At 38.6% G+C, this 19,445-nt stretch overlaps 1 protein-coding gene across 1 annotated transcript; it reads left to right on the forward strand.

Moving 5' to 3' along the window:
- The first annotated feature begins 8,552 nt into the window (after positions 1–8,552).
- On the forward strand, positions 8,553–18,966 carry eaf2 (ELL associated factor 2). Its single transcript, XM_030125723.1, has 6 exons — positions 8,553–8,747; positions 9,181–9,275; positions 9,457–9,593; positions 10,648–10,832; positions 10,988–11,230; positions 16,356–18,966. The coding sequence occupies exons 1-6, from the start codon at positions 8,645–8,647 to the stop codon at positions 16,397–16,399; spliced, it is 807 nt and encodes a 268-aa protein (XP_029981583.1). The 5' UTR covers positions 8,553–8,644; the 3' UTR covers positions 16,400–18,966.
- The last annotated feature ends 479 nt before the right edge of the window (positions 18,967–19,445 follow it).

Raw genomic sequence — 19,445 nt, forward strand, 5'->3', positions numbered from 1 at the left:
GCACTAACATTGGTTCTACATGTGAGAAAATGAAGTAAAAAAAAAATTTAAAAAAAAAAAAAAAAAAAAAGCTTTAGAAAACCTTGCAAATCAAAAACCACCATATTTCTTGTTGTGCATGAATTAATAGTCCAAAATTACAAATAAAACCTTTTGTCATGTCTTTTTGTGTGCTATAAACATTAATGAGTAAACATGTAAGAACAGTTAAATACATGATATTAAACCTTGAACCTGTCTTTAAGTGACAGGTATAATCATGAATGGTGAAGCAAAACTATATTTTCAAACAGCACGTGAAGGTAGCACCCACCATAGGACAATTGCGCTCCCTCTGCTCCTGATTGGCTCAGATGAAAAACACTGCCTCCTCCTCCTCCTCCTCCACCAAAGAGGATCCAGATCATGGTAGTCTTCACTCTTAATCATTTCACCTGATGTATAAGTTCATTACCTGCCATCTCCTGTTCTTCTCATGAGGAAAATAGAGCCTCCTGTGCAACGTGATGCCTGTTCTGTCATAATTAATATAATGAATGTTATCTCTGTGAAACATCATTTTTTAGATGGGTTATCATGGCCTATTCTGGTGCTTCTGATGCTGTTTTTAAAGATTGGTTCATTTGTAAAATATTTAAGATTACAAATGTGTTAAAATGCAATATCGCCACCAAGTAAAATAATGCCACACCAGTGCATCTACCACAAACCAATCACTAACACATTTTTAGGTGACAAAAACTGTGAGAAAGTAGATGATAAGTGTTTATAATAAGCCTTCTAAAATGTTCACCATAAAACCATTTGAAACTAATGCATATAATAAATAAAACGATGCAATAATTGAAGGATTGTTAATATAAACCCAGAAATGAACCACGACACGTCCTTGAGACGTTCATTAAGGTAAGCTGCAGGTATTCACAATAAACAAGCTTAGTATTGAAATATTAGTATCAGTCATCAAAAAGCCCCCACTAACCCATAAAGACCCAGTGCTACTTTTGTCTTAGTTCCCAAATTTTTTTTTCTTTCTATTTAACCTTTCTTATATGATTTATCACCATTTATCATAATATAATATTCTCCATTTTGCATTTTTTCAGCTAAAATCAGGTATTTTTCTATGTTTATTTTACTGATGTTGTACTTTAATCATCATGCTGAGATTCCATTTGAGGGTTATTATACCAAAAACAGAGAAAACTAGGAAAAAAAAGTGACTTTTTCAGCCAAATCTATCATTAATTGAACATAAACCAAGTGTCTCCATCCACTGTCATTGATCCAACTCCTAGTTTTACTGATGAATCAGTGTTGTGGAAGATGACGGTGTTTCCATGGTAACTAGTACTACAGAGCCTCTGAATGTCCAAATGGGTCATATCTGATGACCATGAAAAGATGGCAAACTGCATTTTACACCAATTATTCACATGGATTGATAAGATTAGTGGTTCTAAGGTTATTAAACACTTTAGATCAGTATATGCTTTTGGTCACTGGTGTATATTTGGCTCTTTATTAGTTAATGATGATATTGACCATATTCTAAAAATACTTCATTAACTTCCAGTTTCTCAAAATATGACTATTTTGTGTTAAATAAGCACAATTCCTGATGAGAAAGACAGCTCCATATCAATTCAATATTATGATATGCTCAGTATGGGCCTCAGGCAAAACATTTAAAGATTTCAATTCACGTAATTAACAGGTAATTGAAGTGTTAATGTTAAATTTAATGGCCTTCTAGAGTAAGGTAGTACAGAATAGGGCAATATTATGCACTTTATAATATAATACTAATAAAGAGCTAGATGCCACTAACATAGTCACGGAAAAAACTGCTAGACCACCCCTATTTTCTTCAATTTCTTGTTCATTTTAATGCCTGGTACAACTAACTAGGTTCATTTGCTTGGACAAATATAATAAGAATAATAAAAATAGCTCATAAGAGTTTAATTTCAGAGCTGATATCTACACATTTTCCATGTTTTCTTGATAATAACCAAAATCACTTTAGTTCTTACATCAACTTTTGCATTGTACTGCCAAAAACAGTACTTTTAGGCATTCCATGTTTTCTTTTCTGTCTGTTTTAGTCACATGACACACATAGGAGTTAGTACTTGATTGCATAACCATTGTTTTTGATGACTTTTGTTGGTCTAATAATTTTTTCCACGACTGTATGTATGTACCTTACTGTGAAATGAGACACCTTAGAAGAAACAAAAAGTGTTTCCAAGAGTTAGAAAAATAAAAGAAAATGACTGATAACTTTCTAACTTGTAGTAGAAAGCTGTAATTTATCATGCAGAACAACCGACATTTAAAATTAGACAAAAACCCAACAGTGACTGACTTCAGCTCGGGTTGTTCTATTATGCTGCACTGCATGAAGAAGCAGCAGTTAATGAAAAAACATCATGTGAGAACATCCTGAATGTACAGACCATATGGCTGTAGATTGTGATTTACTGTAGCCTGTGTAAGTGTGCATAAAAAGAACATAAATGTATGTATGAAGTCACATGAGAGAGACTGACCCTGTTATAAAATGTGGAGCATGATGAATTAATCTCCATCTATCCATAAAAAATGCTCATGGTATGAATATGTATGTATAGATGTGTATTTACAGGTCTGTGAACGCATCAGTGTTGGCATGTCCTCTGCAGGCTGGGGTCCCGTCTCTGTCAACATGGCTACTGGCTTTACAGTGGTGGAACTCTCCATTGTGGCTTTGAAGCACCACACCATTGTGAAGTGGAACAGTTGCTGGGAAACAGTAAACCTTACCTCCCGTGGTCCAAGGGCAACCCCCACAGTAACTGATACCACCAGAGGATAGCCACTGTTTACCCCCGTCCATGGAAACAGACCCCCTCCCGCTGCTTTCTTTTCACATGGGATATGAACACACAGTGAAACAGGACTCGAGCAGGACTTCTGCAAAACATCCATCCTCATACTAAGGCTGTAACAGAGCCCTGACACTTTTAAAACATTATAATAATAGCAAAAAGAGTCTGAAGAGAATTTGGTTTAACCCATAAAGACCCAAAAAGCCAAGGGAAACCAAATTCATCTACTAATGTAGAATGATTAATACCTGTTGATCCACTAATCCTATCAATACATGTAAAGAATTGGTATTAAATACAGTTTATCATCTTTTCATGGTCATCAGATATGACCCATTTGGACATTCAGATGCTCCGTAGTGAACGCTGAAACACCATCATCTTCTACAACATTGATTCTCCCGTAAAACCCATAGGATTTAATCAATGACAGTGGATGGAGACACTTGTTTTATGATCAGTTAATTTATTTCATTTACTTATTTTAGTTAGTTACAGGACACTGTGGACCGGCAGTAGTTGCAAAGAACAAGATGCATGCACCAGATTCAGCAGAAAAGCTAATTTCTGTCTGTTATCTTGATATATCTTGTTTTTTCTGTTTCTGATATCATAACCCATATCTTTAATCTGAATTTTTATGAACATCTGCATGATCAGTGAATTTTATTTCAGAAAATATTTGATTTTTACTGAAGAAAACACAAAATACAGAGGATAATATTATAATAAATAGTGATAAATGATTGAAGAAAGGTTAAATATTGATAAAAAGTAATTTAGGAAGTGCCACCAAAAGTATCACTGCATCTTTATGGGTCAAGAGTGTGGTTTAGACCAGCTCTAAATGTAATGTGTCATGGGATAACTTTTGTTATGATGTTTATTTACTTTTATTTTATTGGTTTATTCAATAGGGACCATGCACATTTATGAACATTGCTGTATAAAAAAATACACCCATGTAAATATGCCAGCATATGTAAAATTAGTTAAAACTAAAATTTGATTGATTGATTGAAAAAAAATGATTAAAACAGGTGAATAAAGAAATTAAAAACACCTAAAATCAAATGTATAAAAGCTTCTGTGCTCTATATGAGACCATTTCTTTTTCTCTGTCCTTGTTGACCTTTCTCCTGATTCTTACCCTTTAAGCTTGAGGTCAAAGGTTATTTGAGTGCCTTAAAGCGCCACCGTCTGTTTAGTGCTACCCTTTTTTTTTTTTTTTTTTTTTTAATAATTTGATGGCCTGTGTCTTTCAGCTGTACCTGACCATACCCCTTACATACATATACCCCTCATGTGGTGATGTAAATAGAACTATGTTGTGACAAACTGCTGACAATACGCTTGTGTAATGCTGACATTCCCCTTGTCTCAGATCTTGATCCTTTAATGTTTGAAGGCAGCAGAGCATATGGCCTCATGAAACGCAGATAGGCTGGAATTTAAAGCTTAGGAATCATTAACAGGTTAAAGAAAGGAAAAGAGATTATTTCACTGTCACAAGGCTCATGGATTTTAGAGCTCCTGCAGCCGGTCACTGTTACCGTAGTATACAGATCATTACATGCTCTCAGTGACAGACCTACAGGACCTCCGCACAGTCTGAGACACTCCAGCTACTTCTGTAATAACATTTACAGATCTGCCTGGTTTTTGATGTTGCTAATTTAATGTAGAGGAAAGTATGTCAGTGCCCAGGCCTGAATATCAGCTCACAACAGATTTTAAAGACTGACATACACCCAATGGGAGTGGTCTCTTCCAGGATGATGTCGTCCTCATCCATAGGACACAACAGGGCTCATTCAATCCTTTGAGAAACATAAGCCTCTTTTACACGGCACTTCTATTAAGGGAATATTTCGCCTTTATTCTGGAACAACGTCTGTGTAAATTAAATGGTGGGATCATTTGGTCCCACCTTGATTGTGGCTCTGTAATGCCTCTGGAGGTAATAACAGAGCCATGATGAAAGTAGAATCATACGGTGGCCAACAAGGGCTAAACGGTGGTGCAGTGGTTAGCACACCTGGCTCACAGCAAGAAGGTCCTGGGTTCGATTCCAACACCAGTCGACAGGGGGTGGGACCTTTCTGTGTGGAGTTTGCATGTTCTCCCCATGTCTGCGTGGGTTCTCTCTGGGTATTCCGGCTTCCTCCCACCATCCAAAGACATGCACTAATAGGTTAACTGGTTAATCTAAATTGTCCATTGGTGTGAATGTGAGAGTGGTTGTTTGTCTCTATACATCAGCCCTGCGATGAACTGGCGACTTGTCCAGGGTGTACCCCGCCTTCACCCCTATGTAGCTGGGATAGGCTCCAAGTGACCCCCATGACCCTAGTGAGGATAAAGCGGGTTCAGAAAATGAATGAATACAGTGGCCGACAAGGGCTAAACACATTACAACGGCCCAATGCATCTCAGTTAAAGAAAACAGCTGCAAGTACAGAAACGATGCAAATTCACAAACTCAAACACAAGTCTAAATAAGGTACAAAAAGAGTGGTGGAATGTGGTGCAAATGAAAAAATGCACTGCAAGAAAAAAAACAAATGCATTATCATTAAATGCTCTGCAAATAAAGTAATGATGCAAACCAAGAAAACATCTGCAAACGAAAAACGTTGTATAACCAGTCACTACGACGGAAGTGTTCCAAACCTGTAGGAGGTACTGTCAGTAGAACAGCTCAATGCAGAGACACACAGGACGGAGAGAGAGATGGAGAACAGCTGACTGACAGTGTTTCAAACTACAGTGGGAGCAAATTGAAGTTACGGTGTAGCGTGGTCATGTGACTTTAATTTGATTCTATTTGACACTAGTCTGTTGTCTATAAACGCTGGCTGGTTGCAGGTTTGGAGCACTTCTCTTGTAGTGACTGGTTATGCTGCATTTTTCGTTTGCAGATGTTTTCTTGGTTTGCATCGTTTCTTTATTTGCAGAGCATTTGATGATTATGCATTTACTTTTGTTTCTTTTAGCACATTTTTTCATTTGCACCACGTTCCTCTTTTTGTACCTCGTTTAGACTTGTGTTTGAGTTTGTGAATTTGCATCGTTTCTGTACTTGCAGCTGTTTTCTCTTAACTGAGAAGCATTGGGCTGTTGCAGTGGGTTTGGCCCTTGTCAGCCACCATAGAATCATGATTCTGGAATGCTATATCAAAAGAACACCTCTCATTCCACAACCAAGGAGGACTTTTCGATGAGGTATTATGTGTGTGACCCCCACACTGAGGGGATTTAAAAATGATTGTGGGCCATGTACAGTAAACAAACTTATCAATGCGACCAGAAAGATGTTGAACTGGGGAGATGTCAAGATCCGCCAGCTGTTGTCACTTCAGGTGGAGAACTCTCTATCCATGCTAACATTTGTGCAACAGTGAAAGATGGGCCGACTCTGGAGAGGTTAGCAACACCGCTATACTCGGGGTATTTCCACTGCTCAAGTTATATGTCCTACGATACGTTGCATCATTGCCCCTTTGATTCCGGAACACTGATCCACTGTGTCCAGCCTGTCTCACCTCTGTTACTCCTTTGGCTTGGCTGTGGAAATCAGCCAATGGTGGAAAAAAGGTGGGATCACCATCTCACCTTTTTCCGGGATCTCTGTGTAAAAGTGGCTATAGAAAGGATGTGAATCACATACTGTGATATTCACAGTCTCTGTATCATAACCCAGTTGAGCTCCAATGGGAAATTGTGCATAGATGTGTCCAACCATCCTTATCAAAACATGAAATGATGGTCTATTTCTCATATGAGAGGTGTTCATCTATTCAGTTGAGTTCACACACATATAAACAATGCCAATAAGCACTGAAGCAAGATAACAGTGTGGGTTTTTTTAATTTGTTTTTTGTTAAATTTATCCCCCATCCATATGTTTCATTATAGGTATAAATCACTCAGTAAGACTCTGTTTTTGAATTAAATGAAGAAAAATGTGTTCATTTATGTACTGCAACACCTTCTTAATGAGACAACAAAGTGCTGCCAAAATAAATAAACTAAAAACACTGAAAATGAAAGTCAACACATGGAAAAAGAGATGAAAACTCCTGATAGTAGAACCAACACTAACTAATGACAGATGATAGTGAAGTACACACAAATGACCATAACAAAGCACATTTGAAAGTCCTATGCTTTAAGATATTTAGGAGGATATAATGATAGAAATAGTATCAACTGACTCACTCTGCATATCTCCAGAGGAGGTGGCCATTTTTTATCTTTATTTTGTGGTTGGTATCCAGTGTTAAGGTACATTATCACAGTTTACAATGTATGAGTCTGGATCAGAGTTTTTATTCCCTTAAAAGGCCCAGAATGGACAGTACAAACACACTGTGTATTTAAGGCCTTTTGTGTTTTTTGCAGATATCACAGGAAGGGTTGCAATTGGATGCACTCTTCCATCTCACAGTGATTATCTTTTGTCACGATAACAGTTGTTTCACTGATTTATATATATTTAATAATCCTTAGACTTACTCACTTCTCCAACATGAGCAACTGTAAGCTGTGTGTCTAAACACAGAGTTAGGTTAGATAGTGCATGCTATACTCTACCTCAAAACTCACAGAAGCACAAGCAAATATTAACATACTGAACCTTTAAAATGAAAGTAGGGTGTCAAAAAGTTTCACAAGTACATACAGAATGCTTTTATTTTCATGAGGTTAGCCTAGAGTCCAGATATCCTTTTTTTTTAAAAAAACAAAAACAAACAAAAAAAACCCCTCTAGCATAGCTTTTTAACAAGATCCCACTCAACAGAAATAATAACAAAACACCTGACACATACACTGCCCAGCCAAAAAAAAAGTTGCATATACAATATTTGACTGCACCATCATTGGTGTTGATTACAGGAGACATTTACTGTCACATCTTTTTTTGCTACATAATGTGTATGTAATGTCACAATAAGATTCATAATATTTTTCCATCCATAGTTGCATTAATATTTGATTACTGATGATGAAGAATCGAACCGCTGCAACAAGTCTTCATCACATCCCAAATTAGAGTCTGGGCTTTATGGAGGCTAATCCATGTGTGAAAATGATGTCTCATTCTCCGTGGAAAAATTCTGTCACAAGCCTGATGATCCTGATCAGTCCTGGCATTGTCCAATCTTTTTTGATGTAACAAAAAAAAAAAAAAAATGAGAGGCTACTTACTGCAGTTAGAGACTTTGTTTATGGCCGGGCAGTGTTTATTCATTCAGTGGCATAAACATTATAAATATATGTAACATGTATAACATATAAAAATGTGCTGAGCAGTAACACGGAAAACTCTGCAAGGATTACTATCTGTCCCTACTTGTAGATTTTTTAATGAGTGTGCTGAAATGTATTCCACAGTAATTCATCATAAATCTTTTAAAGTGTTTTTGTGGGGTGTAAATTTTGTTATTTCGATTGTTATTGTGTGACAAAAATTATGACAGTCGTCCCATCACAGTTTCTACATTTGCAAAGAAAAAAAACTGATTTTTAAAGACAAAGTCATAAAATACTAATTGTAGACGACATGACACCATGTGACATGAGCCATGTCACTGCAAATTCTTGATGGACAGACACCGGATCAATCACATTTGGGAACGGTCCACTAGACCAATCAGAGTGGAGAGGAGGCGGGACTCGTTGGTATCAATGAGGTGGTCAGAGCTCTGCCTTATATGGTTATCGGATAAAAAAGAACAGGAAAGTTTCCTGCTAATGAACCTCTCAGAATGAATGGGACAACTTATTCCAACTTTGACAATCAGGAACATGTCTTGAAATTAGGAGAGACGTTTGAGAAACACCCTAAAAGTGCCTACCATACAGTACGATGTAAGTAGGGTTTTCTATCACTGAAGTATGGCTTTTACAGTAGCTAACAGGCGACATGCTAGTTAGCTTATCAGCTAAAACAACCGGAGCCAGCTGGTAGCCGTGTAGCGAGGTTAGCTGTCTCGACACTACATCTTTATCGACCCTCTCTAACCATGTATTAGGTAGATGTGGCATATCTGTGTACTTTGTACTTCTTGAGTTCTTTAAACGACATTTATCCATCAGTAGTTCCTCAGCTGTCAAAATGTTAGCTAGTATTAGCATTATTTAATATGGACGCTATCGCCATCTGCTGGGAACCAGCGCTAACTTCAGCATATGTATGTTTTTAATGTGAGCTGATTTGAATTATTATTTTTTCCAATGTGCTTGTAGTTATACATTGTATATTATGTTATTTACAATATGATCATTTTTGTTGATGTTACAGATGACTTCAAACCAGCCTCAATTGATACAACGTGTGAAGGGGAGCTTGAAGTGGGCAAAGGAGAGCAAGTCACTATTACTTTACCAAACTTAGAGGTTAGTGTTTGACACTTTGGAGCCAGGATATTATGTAAACCGGTTATTCTTAGGTGAAACTAGTTAACATAAAAGTGATAACTGAATTCCTGGTACTAGTGTCTTCATTTAAAGCCTTGAATGGTTTCCTTGCTGAAATGTATTAAACTGTGTCTGTGTTACCTTATTTTTCCTTTTTTAGGGTTCAAGTGCTCCAGTAACAGTCTTTAAGGGATCCAAGAGGCCGTACATGAAAGAGTGCATCCTCATCGTGAATCATGACACAGGAGAATACAGACTGGAAAAACTCAACAGCAATATTGCTGTGAAAAAAACAAGGTGTGTTCTAACCTCTTGTGATTGCAAACCCCTATAGAGTCCTGCTGCTACCCTATTTTAACTCCAATGGTACATCAACCGAACTGTTTCCATATGAATGTGTATGAGTATTAGGTTCCTTTTAAGAAGGTCAGTGATTATGGAAAAAAATAGTATATAAAAGGACAGCTAAAAGTTGCAGGGCCTGCTGCTTCTGCTGCTGGCAAAAATATTCATGTCATGTCACTTCTCAAGCTTTGCAGGCTTCCCCTAAAAACATATTGGAAGGAACAGGTTTGTCTGGATTTGCTAATAAATAACTCCCACAATATCAGAAGGGAAAACTGTGTGTTTCTTATCTGTTCTGTCACTTTCGAAGGTGATAAAACAGTACATGTGCAAGGTTTTCTCCAAGTGTCTGAAGAGCTTAGGTGCTGTGATGTTTCCTTGTTGTTACTGACTGAAACTATGCACTATTACGTTTATTATTATTATTATTATTATTATTATTATTATTATTATTATTGTTGTTGTTTTGGACATTTTGTATGATGATTTTACATAAGTCAATGCAAAAAGACACAGAAACAAATCTAGTCATTGGTCAAGTCACAACACAATTCTAGTTTAATGAATAGTCAATGACTCACACTTTTTAGAAGTTTATTGAAATCTAACACAGTCTATTTTGCTGTTGGCAAATCCTAGCTTTTCTCATTCATCACCTTAGAAGAAGAAGGTTCTTTATTTTTGTCAGTAGGTTCACACGTAAACATGCAACACACTGAAATTTGACCTCTGCCTTTAACCCATCAGTAGATCATGCATACATGCATCACACACATTAGGTGCTGCACCTAAGGCTTACAATAGCGGGAACAACGCTGGTGTGGATCATAATCGAGTGCTCATATGCATTTTACTTGTACTGTTTTTTTTTAATTGAACTAATTAGAATCAGAGACTGTCAGAGAACATCTTATGATTTGCATATGATTTAGTTAAAATTACAGAGATGATTTTTGAAGTTCCACAACAGTGACACATACCGCTGTTCTTTGGTTGGTTTTTGTAGAGCTGAGGGCAGCAGTAAGATCCATTCTCGCCTAGAGCAACAGACCAGTCGCCTGAGTCAGCAGATGAGAAGTAACAACAGCAGCAGCACCGGCAGCAGCTCTAACAAGACCTCAGCCAGCTCAAAGAGTTCTCCTCCCAAAGAAAAGGCGTCCCCTGCATCCCCAATGGACGACATTGAGAGAGGTAGTATTCTGACTTTAGCCGACATAGCTCACTTTTGTTTGGTTCTCAGCACCTGGCTAACCTTGGCAGCAGCTGTTTGTATGCTAATGTCAGCATATGGTTGAAAATGTAGCAAGTTCATACTTCTTTGTTTATGCGTATGCTTCTGTGCACAGAGCTCATGGCAGAGGCTCGAGTCATGGACCAGCTGAGCAGTGGTGACAGCTCTTCAGACTCCAACAGCTCGTCGTCCTCCAGTGACGACAGCTCCAGCAGTGACTCAGAAGATGAACAGAACTCTGCACAGCCATCAGCCCCGACCTTCCACAGCATGCCTATCGTCAACACCAGCAGCAGCAGCAGCAGCAGCACCAACAGAGGCTCCCAGGAGACTGGAGGAGGACTCATGAACACACTGAGTGAGTAGCCGGTGTAATGAATTTACAGAAGATCTCTAGAGTGGTCTGGTAGGAAAGTGACTTGACCCATGTATACTGCAGGTTGTTTGATTTGCATTTGTTTCCATTCGAAAGAAAGAAACAACCAAGTGGAAAATTCTGACAAACGCATCCTTTAACTGATTCATCAAATGATTCAGAACAGACTTTAGCAACTGTAGATATGAATACACTCTAAAAAGGAGATCTGGAGGCTATACTTCCAATACAGTGGTGAAACATGGTGCATATGAATTAAGCAGAGCAGAGGTATAAAGAGAATACTTTTAAGCCCTAGTTGCGTGGAACTAGTATAACACGTGGACCTCAGGTGAGTTGGAAATGAGCCTCCTGGGCCGTGTTTCATGTGGTACATTTGCAGGTGATAAGCAGAGTCTATTTTTTACTTGATTTACAGTGGGGCAAAAAAGTATTTAGTCAGCCACTGATTTTGCAAGTTCTCCTACTTAGAAAGATGTGAGATGTCTGTAATTTTCATCAGAGGTACACTTCAACTATGAGAGACAAAATGAGAAAAAATAAATCCAGGAAATCACATTGTAGGATTTTTAAAGAATTTATTTGTAAATTATGGTGGAAAATAAGTATTTGGTCACCCACAAACAAGCAAGATTTCTGGCTCTCACAGACCTGTAACTTCTTCGTTAAGAAGCTCTTCTGTCCTCCACTCGTTACCTGTATTAATGGCACCTGTTTGAACTCATTATCTGTATAAAAGACACCTGTCCACAGCCTCAGACAGTCAGACTCCAAACTCAACCATGGCCAAGACCAAAGAGCTGTCGAAGGACACCAGGAAGAAAATTGTGGACCTGCACCAGGCTGGGAAGAGCGAATCTACAATAGACAAGCAGGTTGGTGTGAATAAATCAACTGTGGAAGCAATTGTAAGAAAATGGAAGACATACAAGACCATTGATAATCTCCCTTGATCTGGGGCCCAACGCAAGATCTCATCCCATGGGGTCAAAATGATCATGAGAACGGTGAGCAAAAATCCCAGAACTACACACAGGGACCTGATGAATGACCTGCAGAGAGCTGGGACCAAAGTAACAAAGGCTACCATCAGTAACATTCATTCATTTTCTGAACCCGCTTTATCCTCACTAGGGTCACGGGGGTCGCTTGGAGCCTATCCCAGCTACATAGGGGCGAAGGCGGGGTACACCCTGGACAAGTTGCCAGTTCATCGCAGGGCTGACATATAGAGACAATCAATCACTCTCACATTCACACCTATGGGCAATTTAGATTAACCAATTAACCTATTAGTGCATGTCTTTGGATGGTGGGAGGAAGCCGGAGTACCCAGAGAGAACCCACGCAGGACCCACGCACAGGGGGAAAATGCAAACTCCACACAGAAAGGTCCCACCCCCCGTCAACTGGTGTTGGAATCGAACCCAGGACCTTCTTGCTGTGAGGCACGAGTGCTATCCACTGCACCACCGTGTCGCCACATCAGTAACATACTACGCCAAAAGGGACTCAAGTCCTGCTGCGCCAGGCGTGTCCCCCTGCTTAAGCCAGTACATGTCCAGGCCTGTCTGAAGTTTTCCAGAGAGCATATGGATGATCCAGAAGAGGATTGGAAGAATATCATGTGGTCAGATGAAACCAAAATAGAACTTCTTGGTAAAAACTCAACTCGTCGTGTTTGGAGGAAGAAGAATGCTGAGTTGCATTCCAAGAACACCATACCTACTGTGAAGCATGGGGGTGGAAACCTCATGCTTTGGGGCTGTTTTTCTGCAAAGGGGACAGGACAACTGATCCGTGTTAAGGGAAGAATAAACGGATGTAGGATGTATCGTGAGATTTTAAGCCAAAACCTCCTTCCATCAGTGAGAGCATTGAAGATGGAACGGGTCTGAGTCTTCCAGCATGACAATGGTCCCAAACACACCGCTCGGGCAACACAGGAGTGGCTGCGTAAAAAGCATTTCCAGGTCCTGGAGTGGCCTAGCCAGTCTCCAGACCTCAACCCCATAGAAAATTTGTGGAGGGAGTTGAAAGTCTGTGTTGCCCAGTGACAGCCCCAAAACATCACTGCTTCAGAGGAGATCTGTGTAGAGGAATGGGCCAAAATACCAGCTACAGTGTGTGCAAACCTGGTGAAGACTTACAGGAAACGTTTGACCTCTGTCATTGCCAACAAAGGTTATGTTACAAAGTATTGAGTTGAACTTTTGTTATTGACCAAATACTTATTTTCCACCATAATTTACAAATATATTCTTTAAAAATCCTACAATGTGATTTCCTGGATTTTTTTTTTCTTATTTTGTCTCTCATAGTTGAAGTGTACCTCTGATGAAAATTACAGACCTCTCTCATCTTTCTAAGTAGAACTTGCAAAATCAGCGGCTGACTCAATACTTTTTTGCCCCACTGTACTTGATTTACTTGATGGATTTTACTTGATTTACAGGTTCACTCACTTCACTTACAGAGAACTGAAAGCCTTGAAAGACAGAAAAACATTCCTTGCTATAGTGGTCATACTTGTCATCCATCTGTTTCTTCAGTTGCCACTCTCCTGAAGGATTTAAGTTTGCTCTTTCAGTGAATAAGTTTGCTATATTGCAACCTGAGCCTCCTGGATTTCCACCTAAAACACTGATAACACTTTGATCTGTCATCACCAGTGTAGCCTCAATTATCCTCCACCAGGAAATCAGCTGAATAAGTGTATGGAGGAAACAAAAGACCTTACATGTCCCTCCAAATCATGTCAGTTTGGACTGGACTAATATTATCAGAATACCTCTGTGTTTGCTGAAATAGGGTAGGTCGCATGCAGTAGAAGCTTTCTTTACAAATTACAGACATGGCAGGTTCGCACAGGATTAAGATCATAGACGACGTCCACAGGTATTAGAAATTACCAGAGGTCCACAGATAATACTAGCCCTGTGTGAATAAGACTTCAGCCACATCCTGGTGTAACAGTGAATTATTTAAAAAGATTTGCCTAAATAAACTCATAAATCACTAATCATGTCACAAATTAAAATACTTGGTGATACATGGCGTGAGCAGCTTCTTTTAATTTCACAGTTTTTTTTCATTAACTGGTCTTTTTGGTTTTGGTCAGAGTGACCTTGGGCTGCTGTAAATGTAAAAACAAAGTACCACTGTCTCAGAGCACTGAAACTAATAATAACTTTACCAAAAGTGATATAAAAAGTGTTTTATTCTCCTACTCTACTACATCTTATGGTAAATGTTATTTTTTTGCACTAAAGTGAATTAGTTTCATTTTGCTGACAGTACTTTATCAGGAGAGTTATTTATTCACTTCATAGTTTTGTGTTATTTGAACACTGGTCTTGTTCCTTTTGTGCATTAAGAACACCTGGGTATAGCAGTAAATAGTTGCCACAAGAATTAAATTGTTTTCAATCCACTGTTCTGATTCATAGCTGTGTGCTGGTTTTCACCACCGTTACATATTCTTTTATTGGTACAGTTCATCACCATACCAGGCTTTGCTTTAATTGTATTTGCCATAGAAAGTGTTTATTGTCATTCTATACATCGTGAAGGTGGGCTACACACATGCACCAAGAGCTGGAGTCATGTCTGATGCCAGTATTTCTCTGTTATGTGACCATTCAGTCTCTGCATTGTGTGATACTTCATTAACCCTTTAGCCCCTGACGTGTCTGTGGTGAGCATTCTGAATGTATGATTTATTTTAAATATTTATAAAAATTCAACTGTTTGTTCAATAGGAAAAATTTTAAAACTGATAGAATAGACCTTGCACTTTCCATAGACATCTGAGCATGCTCAGTGGATTCCCCCACCACCTGGGGAATGGAGGGTAGGTAGGTAGGTAGGTAGGTAGGTAGGTAGGTAGGTAGGTAGGTAGATAGATAGATAGATAGATAGATAGATAGATAGATAGATAGATAGATAGATAGATAGATAGATAGATAGATAGATAGATAGATAGATAGATAGATACTTTATTGATCCCGGGGGGGAAATTCAAGTATTCAGCAGCTTACATACAACACAAAAGTGGGTTAGTACCAGATGGACAAAAAGGTTAGTATACACACTCTAAGAGACAATTGCTAAAGAAACTACTCTAAAAGTGCTTCCTGTACAGTACTGTACATAAAGGCTTCTGATTGTATTCACATTTCAGGGCATTGATAAGAAAAAGTGAAACTGATATAAAGTGACACAGTGATTTAAGTGTTCTTCGGTGGTTTGGAAAGTGGGTGTAGTCCAACTGCATAAGGTGCTTGGTTGTTTTAAAGTCTCACTAAGTCAGTCCTAGTATGGCCATGGCTGAGACCGAGACCCCCCATGACCACTTGGGTAAAACACAGCAGTGAGTGAAACTGACTCGCTATAAAAGTAGATGGTTTGGGCTTTTTTTTTTTTTTTTTTTTTTTTTTTAAATACAGTTTTCCTTGTCGTTTTTTTGTGTTTTCTACTGTTGTTTGCAGTGTTATGGTTTACCTTTATTTATTTTACTGTGTTTTTACCAAGTTTTGACTGGGTAACTGCTTTTTGGAGTTCAACCAGGTGTCACAAAAGCAGCTGGACTCATTTAGAAAAAAAAGAGCCCCAAAACACAAACTACTGGAACAAAATTCAAATACTTGTTGTTCAGTGTGTTCCAGTTTACAGTTCATGTTCAACATCTTTAACCTCTTATTGATGTACATTCTGAGTGCCTTATTTAGTAAAAACCTGTCAAACTTCAATTCCTCTCTTTGTCTTTTTCTGTTATTCCACCCTGTTTTGACAGTAAAACACACAATAAAACAAAACCACTGAAGAAAAGGAACACAAGCACATACTCACAGCAGCTTTAATGACACTGAAACAGACGCACATTCACAGCAGCACATTGACCTGGAATAATGTCTCAGGGGTTAAAGGATTAAAAAAGTTTACATGGCCCAGGACATTAAAGACAGGAACAATCTGAGAAGATGTTTCACTGAATAACATGTACTTGAGGAGATTGTCATGTAGTCTGATAATGTACTCATACAGAACCCAGTGAAATGCATATTCAGTAAGTATGACTTCCTGTCTGTATGACTTTGTGTTCCAGAGAATGACCTCCAGCTGAGTGAATCGGGCAGTGAAAGCGACTGAAGCATTCAAGGACCTCTGGACAGATCTGTCTGTCGGTGGGAGACAGGAAGGTTTTCATCGATGGAGGGGTCACAGATGTGTCCTGTCATAACTGGCTTCTCTACAAAAAAATAGCGACAATTTAGCTAGTGAACATAATTTGTTATTTCTCTGGCAACAGTTTTCAGAATTAACTGTCAAATTATTTGCTCAATGACTTGTTTGGCAGGTAAATGTACATAGGGACACGTTGGATGCAGGAAGTAGTAAATTATGAGATACTAGCTGTAATATTTCATCTCATCGGATGCAGATGTGTGTTTAACCAGACCAACCATATCAGAGGCAGAGTGACAGTGGGTTTTTTTTTTTATGTAGGTGGGAGTTTCTGCCGCCAATCAGTTGTCTTAAATCACCACTGCATTTTCTGCATTTCAGCGTAGTGAAAGTAGTTGTGCCTTAGGTCAAATGTCAGGGAATAGCCTCAGTTAGTAACAGTCTCAGCTACATAAGTGTCTGTAGCTGCTGTCTGGGGATGTCATTCTGTCACAAGAGAAGTGGAAGTTTTTTTTTTTGTTTTTTTGTTTTTATTTTTTTAGGATGAGCCACAATTAAATGATGACATAGTCTTATGTTTTTGCCTTATAAAAGTATTGTTTTAATAGCTGTAGAGCCTTTTGCTTTGGATTATGGATTCCTGTTCCGTGCAGGACAACCAAATAATTTAGCTTCTTTTTTTCTTTTTTTTAACAAGTTGACACGACCTCATAAATTTGTTTTAGCAAATGGATTTGGAAATGTGCACATCTAGCAGAACCACAACACAATCATCCTTTTGGAGTTTAAAGGTATAATATGTAAGATATTCCTAAAACTGTTCTTCTCAACCATCACCTCTGACCTTCTGCAAATATGTGGTGGTGCCCTTTGCCTGTATTTTCTTCTTTTTATGTTGTTTTGCTGTGTTCGGGTTGTTTCTTAGCATGGACCTATGGGTGCCCTCTCTGTGCAGGGTGAGGTTTAGCTGCATTCACTCAGACCTGTCCCATGTGGAGGTGCATGTATGTGTTTTGGACTGTAAACACGGTGAAAGAATCAGAAAGTTACACATTATTTCTCTTTTTCACGGCTTCTTTCTCACCAGTGCCACTCCCTGTCTTCATTTACTCTGTAGCTTTGTTTGGGTGTCATTTGTTTACACATGACAAGTGGAAAATATCTTACATATTGCACCTTTAATATCTGAAAGTAAGTTCATCCAAAAGGAAAATCAGTTTACCAGTTTATCCTCTGTTAGGGACCAAATCAGATAAGCTACTGGTTTGACCTTTCAGCTCCGGTTTGGGCTCCACCACCTTCAAAGTAACAGTACGTGGCTTTGGCGTCGCTGAATACTCAACTGTGTTCAGCAGCTGATACCAAAGTCTACATTCACACTGCGAGCCTTAGTGGGCACTTAGGATTTACTGCTCACAGCTTTATTTTTTTTGTTTGGCTGTTGACATTCCAGTGAGATTTGGCCCCAGTCCTGACCTGCCACCCATGAGAAAGAACAATAACATACACGTTCCATGAGTAAATTCAGCGTGTGCAGTTTCATTTCTAAGTTAACGTGCAGTGGGAGTCAGTGGGTTGAGACGAGGACAAAGAGACGCAAATGTTTTAACTCACCAACTCCTACCAACGCACAGATGTCAATCAGTGACGTCAAGACAAGAATTCTGATTTGACTGTTCAGAGCACGTCAGATCAGACTTTAAATGCTCCAATTCCACGCAATTTGTGAATTTGACACTGGCACAAAACAGATTTAAGTCACATGAGCAGAAAAAACTAATCTGAGCCACTTTTTCCATCAGTGTGAATGTAGTCTAAGTGTCTGTCTGTGGTACTGGACAGTGTACAGTATGTTTATTACAGGTTTTTTTGGTCAAAAACAGCAGCAGAGTTGGGTCATAGTTGTTTTTACATTACTTTTTTGTGTTTTTTTGGATCAGTTAACATAAAATAAGATTAGTGATGCTTTAAGTAAAAGCTTGTTTCTTCTGACGTTCCAGTATAGGAGTCTGATTTCTGGCAAAGTAGTGCACTAGTACTCACTCGACTCGCTCGGGGGTCATGCTTTGTAGCTTTAAACCTGCAATACTTGAATCTGAAGAATTAATTTATATTTCAGAGTATGCTCCACCAATGGGGAATTGCTTAATATATATATTTTATATATTTTTAATAGCGGAGCAATTGGAAGTTGCAGTTGATATTAACTGTACTGCAGAAGAAGCCAGACGCTTTGATGCTTGGATCTCCATGTAAGTCTTACACAACTTGATGTGCCTTTTGTTACTCACCTTGGCCAGTTGGAATGGAGGCCTTCTCGGTTTGTTTCTAAGCCCCCATATCACCAGAGAGCTGCTGTCTCAGCATACAGGAAGCTACTGTTTATGTTAGAGCGTTTCTTTGGCATCTCAGCTGACTGTGAAAGTGGAAAGTGAATATGTTGAGCCTGACAGACAACGGTGGTTTCAGTGCATCATTTGTAAAGTATTTGAGAGTAATTTCTTTGTAGAGGAATAAAGATTTTAATTGTTTTTTGTGCTTCTGTGTTTATTTTATATCCTCAAAATTGAGTTTCCGTCAGCGGATATCCTTGGTGTGAATGCAACAACTAGGACAGATTGGGTTGGATTTCTTCTCCCTTGATAACCAACATAGGCGACCCCTAGTGGAAGAACACTTCGATTTCAGCTTCTCTATGAGTATTAAAAGTCATCCAAATGGGGTTGCTATAGTTGAAAATCATTTTTTTGGATGTAAATGAAGCAATAATAGGCTGATTGAGATAAGATAAGGTATGCCTTTATTAGTCCCACAAGGGGAAATTCCATGTTTACAACAGCAAAGCACAGAAGCACACAAGCAAAAGAAGTGCAAAATCAAAATAAAGACAAATCAAGAAAGCAACATTTGATTCATATCAATTCTTACAAATGTCCATGTTCTCACTACCATCCAGAGTTCATGTGGTGTCATTTTCATTCATTAGGTACAGTTTTGTGGGGAAAAAGTG

The sequence above is a fragment of the Sphaeramia orbicularis genome, chromosome 21, assembly GCF_902148855.1.
Source record: "Sphaeramia orbicularis chromosome 21, fSphaOr1.1, whole genome shotgun sequence".
Lineage (NCBI taxonomy): Eukaryota > Metazoa > Chordata > Actinopteri > Kurtiformes > Apogonidae > Sphaeramia > Sphaeramia orbicularis.